The 7,980-nt window shown below is 45.7% G+C and overlaps 1 protein-coding gene across 2 annotated transcripts in view; it reads left to right on the top strand.

The window, feature by feature from the left end:
- Positions 1 to 748: 748 nt before the first annotated feature.
- The window catches only part of LOC147427724 (uncharacterized), a 118,399-nt gene continuing 111,167 nt past the window's right edge, over positions 749 to 7,980 (top strand). The window contains exon 1 of one of the 2 annotated variants that reach the window (XM_086497122.1): positions 749 to 1,114. In XM_086497122.1, the coding sequence (XP_086353248.1) occupies positions 874 to 1,114 (241 nt within the window). In that variant the 5' untranslated portion in view covers positions 749 to 873. The remainder of the gene's footprint in view (positions 1,115 to 7,980) is intronic. The other variant, XM_086497121.1, reaches the window with a different exon arrangement.

Raw genomic sequence — 7,980 nt, 5'->3', positions numbered from 1 at the left:
CTAGTGTAGGGTAACAAGCTGAGCCCCTAGCTATGGCGTGTGAGTGACAGACAAAGACTCTAGTGGCCCTGGAAACACACACACACACACACACACACACTCTTTTCGCAGCTCCTCCGCTCCCCTCTTATGGACAATTCGTGCCGCCTTGGTGCATGGGAAATCTTTCCCTAGTTTTGCCACCTGGCCCTCTTGGCCCTTATTAAAACTTAGGGGTGGTTCCACCACGGTAGGTCACGACCCCTAGCCACGTGAAGTGTGCACATGCATGTAGACTATAGGATACTTCACACAATGCCTCCATAGCCATGGAAGCTCCAAGCTTCAATCTGATGCCTCGGCTAAATTGTGGCACACCTTTCCCAAACGGGGGTAGAACATGGACATTTCTTAGTAGTTGAAGAGAATGACCCAGCTTTTTAGCTGACTGCCTCAACAGTCAAGGTGTCCCTTTTGTTCACTTGGTTGAAAAGTAAGCATATGCCCCTTACAACACAAAAGTAAGTAACATTATGGGATTCAGAAAGGCAACTCCTATTATTGAGAGGATTGCATAGTTAAGAGAGAATTACAGAGGAATGTGTGTACAAAAATGCCATGTTCTACAAAAATTGCATGTTGTTCGCTGAAGCAAGATTTCCTTCAATTTTATTGTGTGGAGCACTACAAGACGCCTAAATATTTGTTCTAGGCTAATTCCAAAGGCTGTGCGCTCTTCCTGTCTTAGCATTTGAAAGCATTTGGGATCAATGGCCAGGCCCCACTTCCAAGTTCGAAATGGATTGCCAATTGGAATGCTCAATGTGGATGATAAAATGCGCGTGATTAGTAATCGGGGACGTTGGGCTGTCAAATGAGGATTGCACCTGCACGATGGCTACAACTGCGTGTGCTTGTGCAGGGTCAAGCACATTATCGCCCATGAAGCAGCTACACGCCCTCCACCCACTCGCCTGCAGGAGCCCCCCCTCATTAACTTTGCCGAACCCCTGCAAGCTCGCCTTTTTGTTCTACCTCCCAACTCGCCTCAACCCCTTTACCTCCACCACGCACAGGCTCTCCCTCTCTCCTCCGTTTTGCGGTCATGGTGAGCTAGAGATCATCTCTGTCAAAGGTATCTCCCTTACAGTGTTTCTCAACATTTGTTGTTTCCGGTCATGGTTGTGAGTGGTTTTCACTGTAGGCGCTTTCATGGAGATGTTCTGATTTCGCTCAGCAATGTATGGATAGAATTTTCTCTGCAGCTATTAGAACTTCTGGGCAGTTTTGTCCTGCCTTTGCATTGTTTACGTAATGCACGAATTTGGTTTGGAAATGGTTGAATTTATTGATAGCGTTATCAAAATTGTAAAGACATAATGGACTTCAGAACTGTTGTGACTTTTGGACCTGCAACATGAAACTTAAGTTTATGTTATGTGGTTTTAGAGGGTTGTAGACATTAAAGTCCCTCCCTAAGGGAAGAGTATACAATAACTCCCCTCGCATATTGGAGAGAGTACTCAACAACGTGAGTCGGAATAGACAAGGCAGAGGAGAAGATGTTTTGCAAAGGTAATTTTATTATGCACGTGATTGAATTAAATGTGGCAATTTAAACTTAGTGAGGAGCTTAAATGGAATGTGATTGTGCTGGGTTGTGCATCTAACATGGTAAAGAGGAGACAATGCAGAGAGAACAAAGGTGGAGGCTTCAGACCAGCCTTCTTTGTCCTAACAAAGCATGGATGGCAAGAGAATTGCCTTTTTGTGCAGCTACATATTGACATGAAATAGGAACATGGATGGGAAGAATGTCATTAGATGGTGCATGTAGAGCACTAGGTCAATGTGGTAGTGTCACATGCTGTTGCTACTTTGAGATTGAAATATGTGCAAGGGGTGCCATTTTCTCTCTCTCTCTCTCTCTCTCTCTCTCTCTCTCTCTCTCAGAGTTTCACTCTGTGTCCGGTGGTAGCCTTTGAGCTCTTCAAAAATTGGCGTACACTTGTGGAGAAGGAATCAGACAAGCAAGTGACGACTATTCGTGCGGACAAGGGTGTAGAGTTTATCTCCAATGCTTTTGTACAGAATTGTGCAAACCTTGGCATCAAGCGTGAGTTTGTGAGTACTGGGTTGCACTCAGGGAATATAATGGAGCGGAAGAACAAGATTGTGGTGAAGATGGCCCAAACTATGCTTGAGGATCAGGATTTGTCCAATGCTTTGTGGGCAGAGGCCGTTGCTTCAGCTCTCCATACCCTCAACGGGTCTCCTACGATTTTCCTTCCCTATTAGACTCCATTTGGGGCTTGCTTTAGTAGAAAGGTGGGTGTCTCCCATTTCAGGATTTTTGGTAGCAATGCCTCTGTTCATGTTTCAAAGAAGTAGAGGGGGAAGTCTGACTTGGGAGTCAAACTATCATCAAATTTTTTTGTAGCCCTGGAGAGTGATGACTATCTGCAATCGTTTCATGTCTTGGTTATGTGGGCTGGATTTTTGCAGAGGGACTTGAGGAGCTTCAGGTGCTTGAAATGTTACAGGGCCCCTAAGAGAGAGGAGCTTGAGGTGCTCATTGGCTTAATATAGCGGCAGATGGTGTCACCGGGAGGTGTATTTTTCCTATGCCTTCCTTAAATGTGTACTGCATATTTTTATTTATTTTATTTTTACTTCTTTTCCATGAAAACGTGCAAGTGGACATTGCATGGCCAGTGTGAAATGACTGCGGCCGAACGGGTTTCTCACATTGGGGATGCAGGTCGGGCAGTCTGTGACTGGTCGGGCCAGTTAGGACTGAATTATGATGAGTATGGAAGCGTGTGTGCGCCAAATGGAATTTGGGCCACTTGGCAAGTCACCTACAGCTTTATAAGTTGGTGGGAACTAGGAAATTAAACCAAAGGGGCAAACTGGACACTTGGCAATAGGAGTGCAACCTGTTGGTGGACACCTCAGCAAGAGGGGGCGCCCAAATGAGAGTGGAGTCTGATTTTTGGAACAATGTGCATTTACAGGGTGTGTGTGAGAAGTGGGTGCAGGTTCAAAGCTTTAATGAAAAGCTTGCCTTCTCCTTTGTCTCATGTAGCGACGATTTGCTCTCGTGCATCTCTCTCTCTCTCTCTCTCTCCCTCTCTCTCCCTTTGCACATATTATAATTTTATGTGCATTTGCCCATGCAAGAGCCTTCTGAACAAGAACCGGATTAGCTAATTGCAAATCCCCCACAGGTACGCATAGTTCCATCGCGAAAGATTGCGAATTTGGAGAGTTTTCTCGCGTGAAAACTCGTCCAAATCACAAAGGTCTGTCCCATTGCGTGCGGGCTCTTGGGACACGCGTAGACGTGTTCGCTCTGCCCAAAATGATCCAAAACAGAGATTTACAGCCTACTGTGTTTTTTCGCAGGTGCAGGGTTTCACACCTAAACTACAAGACACTAGGGGAGCCTCAGGAAGGGTTTGGGATGCTTAGACAGGGCTTTGGGTACCTGGTAGTGACAAAACAGGAAATTACAGCAGGCTGAAATTCTGTTACAGCTCACCAAAAAGCTTCTAAAATGCGAGGGAATCCGTTGCCGAAATCAGGTCGGAAACTTGCGATTTCAGCCCTTGACAAGTTTGGACAGCTTGGTGAGAGTTTGATCTAAGTGTTCGGATCGTCTATTTTCAATTTAATAAAGAAATACCGAAAGGGGCGCAAGTCTTTGGGGCCTTCAGAGTGTCGGTCTTCGTGTGCGCAGTGACGATCTAGTCGCTGGATGCATCACTGCTCTCTTTTCTTCTCAGTGCTCTGTGTAAGTTCACAGGTAATTGAATTAGTACCGCCCTCTATTGTGTACAGGCCGGTTATATGGTTCCATCGACAAGATAGTCACTTTTTCTTCAAAAAGTGGAGCATGGATTGTTTTGCTTTTGGCATCCCTTGTAAGAATAAAAGAGCTCTTGGGGCCTTACTCTTCAAAGCATTTGGACATAGATTCTGAGAGCAGAGGACCCTCGAGAGTTGTACTTTGCAATGATTAATGATAAAAACGTCAACTGCAGGAGTTGTACTTTGCAATGATCAATGATTAACTTTTGTGGAAAATTTTGCCAGAGCGGAGTACAAACGTCAACTGCAGGTTGACACGTGTGAAAAGATTGATCAAGTACTCTAGAGACTCGAGACTTGCGAAACACCTGAGAATTACCCGATTGATGAGATTTACTCGAGATGACGTGAGGCCATTGCTTCTCCTCTTAGGTCGGGAGGAAAGTTGAAAGGACAGACGAGTGCAGAAAAAGTGGAACCTGTGCTCGCAGGCAGAGCTGGAGAAAACTCTTGAACAGAAGACGAACCAAAGGACCACCAGAAGATAAGCTCGAGAGTTACAGAGCAGCAATTGAACATAGAAAAGGAAAGATGAAAGAATGATTGGTACCACATTGCGTGGGAATCGACCCGAATCAGATGAACGAAAGCACAAAACTTTGTCGCGCATGGGGCAAAATGAAAGATTAGGAAGCCCTCATTTTCTTTGATGGAGGAGCCAAGGCCAACTTCATTGGCAGCTTGACTTGAAATTATCTTCGATAGGCTAAGGCCACAAGCGGAGGCAGTTCTAGTGGCACCCGAATGGGATGTTGCCATAACACCTGTCATTGGCAAACTTTGTTTGCATTGTCAGGGGTATTTAGGGGACGAGGGCTTTTATATCAATGCCATTAGAAGGGTGAGGTCCTCCTAGGAATCCCTTGGTACCACAAGAATAACGTTGTGGTTGACTATCTAAGAAAGCGACTTTGACGAATTAGAAGGGCATGAAAATTGTGCTTGATCTAAAATTGTAAGGCAAAGAGACTGTACATGATATACTGAAGGGCGAGTTAGTCCCACTTGAATCGGCTTTGATCGTTTCTGGATTGATGAAATCCAATCTTTTTTTTTTATTCGATCCTCTTGAAATAACTGAATGATGATCAAAGGTCAAATATGTTTGACCTCAACAAGGGACAACAAGAATTTGTGCAAGCTCAGACTGACTGTTTACCTGAAGGCTTACTAGAAGAGTTACCTCCTGCACCTCCAAAAGATCATAACGATCGATTTGATTCCCGGTAATACACCACCGAATTGATCACTGAACCGAGTGAGCCGAGCCCAGAAGGAAGAGATAATGAACCAGATAAAAGAACTTCTAGAAAACCAACCTATAACTTCACTTTTTAGTTCACCGCTACTAGTATTAATGAAATATGGATCTTGGAGAATGTGCATCGACTATAGATCTCTCAATAAAACCACCATCAAAAGCAGATTACCTATAGATATCATCGGATCCAAAAAGCTCTTGGAGACGTCTACAAGACAGCTTTCAGGATGACTTTTGGCTTGTACGAATATTTGATGTTGCCTTTTGGTCTTACAAATGCACCGACTACATTCAACCGTATGATGCACAGAATTGTCAGAGAGTACTGATCATTTATGGGCACTTTCTTTGACAATATTATCGTCTTCTCCAAGAGTGCGAAAACAGAGATTGGCTATAAATGCGAAAAAGAGCGAGTTCTTCTTGCCAGAAATACACTTTCTTGGACACATCGTCTCAGCAGTAGAGCTAAAGATGGAGCGGCCAAAGTAGCGACCATCTCGTGATTGGCCTAATTTGAAAAATAAAATAAAATCATGAAGTTCAAAGTTTTCTCGGGTTGTGCTCATCGGCGGTTCATTCAAAACTTTGCACAGATAGTTTCTCCTTTGCATATGCTGACTCAAAAAGGAGTTACTTTTACTTGGGACTGATATATATTGTAGCCTTTGAGACTCTCAAAGAAAGGTTGACTACTGAACTCGTGTTGGCCTTACCTGACTTGCAGAAGCCATTTAAAGTTTATTGTGATGTTTATAGTCGCAGTTTGGGAGCAGTCGTGATGCAAGAAGGCCATGTAATTGCTTATGAGAGCAGAATGCTTTGTCGTCTTGAAATGGTTGCACAGTTTTAAGAGAGAGCTTTTGGTAGTTATCCATGCCCTTACGCAATGGCGACACTATCTTCTCTAAGCCTACTTTATAGTCTTTACAGATCACCACAGTTTACGCTACTTCTTGTCGTAGAAGTAGTTTTCGGGAAAGCAGATGCGATGGGCTAACATCCTGTCACAGTTTCACTTCCAGATTGTCGATGTTCAGGGACAACATACTTCAGTGATAGATGCATTGTCTCAGAAGCCCTTGGCTTTGGCTATTTCCGCGATTCATCTCAGAAGCTTTGAGGATATGGTTGATTAGTACGCCACGAATCTTGACTTTCCTGATATTTTTCCCAGGGATTCAGGACGGGAGACAGTTTCAGGCTATTCCATACAGGATGGCTATTTTATGCGGAAAACGATGTTGCGTGATACACAGCCTTTGAGGGACAAAGTTTTGACAGAGTGCCATTGTCCACCTTTTACTTGCCACCGCGGCATAGATACCACCTCGAAGGGTGTGGAGCATTACTTCTATTTGCCGAGGCTTAAAAAGGATGTGGATGACTTTGTTCGTAGTGGGTTCCCCCCCCCCCCCCCCCCCCCCCAAGAAAAAGATCCTTCTATTAGTTAATTAAACTGCGTATAGGGCTACAACCACCTCTGCAAGAGTGGGATACAACAATCATGTGGGGAAGACTCTCCCAAAAAACAACAGTAGCATATGTACAATGAGGCTAAATCAAGAAATGGGAGGAGGGAAAAGCCACACAGGTGGACGGTAGTGCCATCTGAGCACACCCTGGACCATGGTGAAGAAAGGCCCAGGGTGCCAGCATCGAAGGAAGGCCTCTCTACGCTCCCATATGTGGTCGGAGCTGCCCTAGAGTCTCTTGAACTGTCAGCTCTAGCCAAAGATCCCGAACTGTCTCTGCTGGTGGTACAGGACGAGCCTCGAAGATGCGGAAGCAGCAGGCTTGCCAGATGAACCAGAGTGTCAGGCTGCAGATGAGCTCCCAACACTCCTCTCTCTCACTGCACCATTCCCGTGGAGTAAGCTCTGTAGAGCAGGCTGGAGTGTAGGTCGAACCCCCTGTCTCACTATCATCCTGTTGGTGGAGGATAGCTCAAACTGAAGTGCCGGACCTGTGAGAGTGGACCAAGGAAGTGTACTGCCGAGCTGTGGAAAGAGCTGGCATGAGCCGAAGAACACGAAGCCAAACCTGCTGTGCTAAAGGCAGTCCCAAAGACAGTGGCGTTGGCTCTCCACAAGATGGTCACAAGCTGCGCATGCTGCCGAGTGACCACTATGTACTAGCCAACTCCCAACTGCTGTAGCTCGATGTTCAACCAGCCACTGGAACAAAGTGACTCGCCTTGGCTGTCTGGAGTTCCACAACCTCTCCCAAAAAGTTGACAAGAACTCAGCTGTGAGACCCCCCTCCTGCCAATGAGGTGCTGCAGCAGGACGAGCCTCTCTCCATGCTGCCAATATGTGACGTCCCAGTCGAACAGTGTACTGAAAGAAAGGGACGCCTGGATGGTCTGATGAGGAGAAAGGGTCCCTCCAAAACCACTCTCCAGGATCCCACTGCACGTGTGTCAGTGGACAGCTCTCCCAAGCCCATAGCCTTCAGTGGCCAGTCTTGTTAGATTTTCTTCATCTCCAAATGCTTCGCACACTGTTTACAGGCTTCACACACATCACATGCAGTGGCCCTTGGTTGTGGGTTGGCCACCCGTACACCTGTTGGACAGGGTTCTCATGCACACTTAGGTTGTTTAGCACATTTCCCACTTTAGACCTGTTTTGGTCACATATTCCCCCATTTATATTGGAGGGTCATATTTTTAGGTCATTGGGCTATATTGAGGATTATTGCCCGACCAGCCCCTATTCTCCTTTATATAAGAGGGGTGGGCACCCTCATTGTATTTTGTCTCACACCATGTAGCCATCTGGAGTTGTTGGGCTGCCAGCCTTTCCACCATCTGAGATTTGTACATCTGGGAGATCGATGTTCATTGCGGGATGCTACATCCCACA

This window comes from Adiantum capillus-veneris, chromosome 23 (genome assembly GCF_014529385.1).
Source record: "Adiantum capillus-veneris isolate H3 chromosome 23, ASM1452938v2, whole genome shotgun sequence".
Lineage (NCBI taxonomy): Eukaryota > Viridiplantae > Streptophyta > Polypodiopsida > Polypodiales > Pteridaceae > Adiantum > Adiantum capillus-veneris.
The sequence above is the reverse complement of the archived record's forward strand: the minus strand, read 5'-3'. Positions and strand labels throughout refer to the sequence as shown.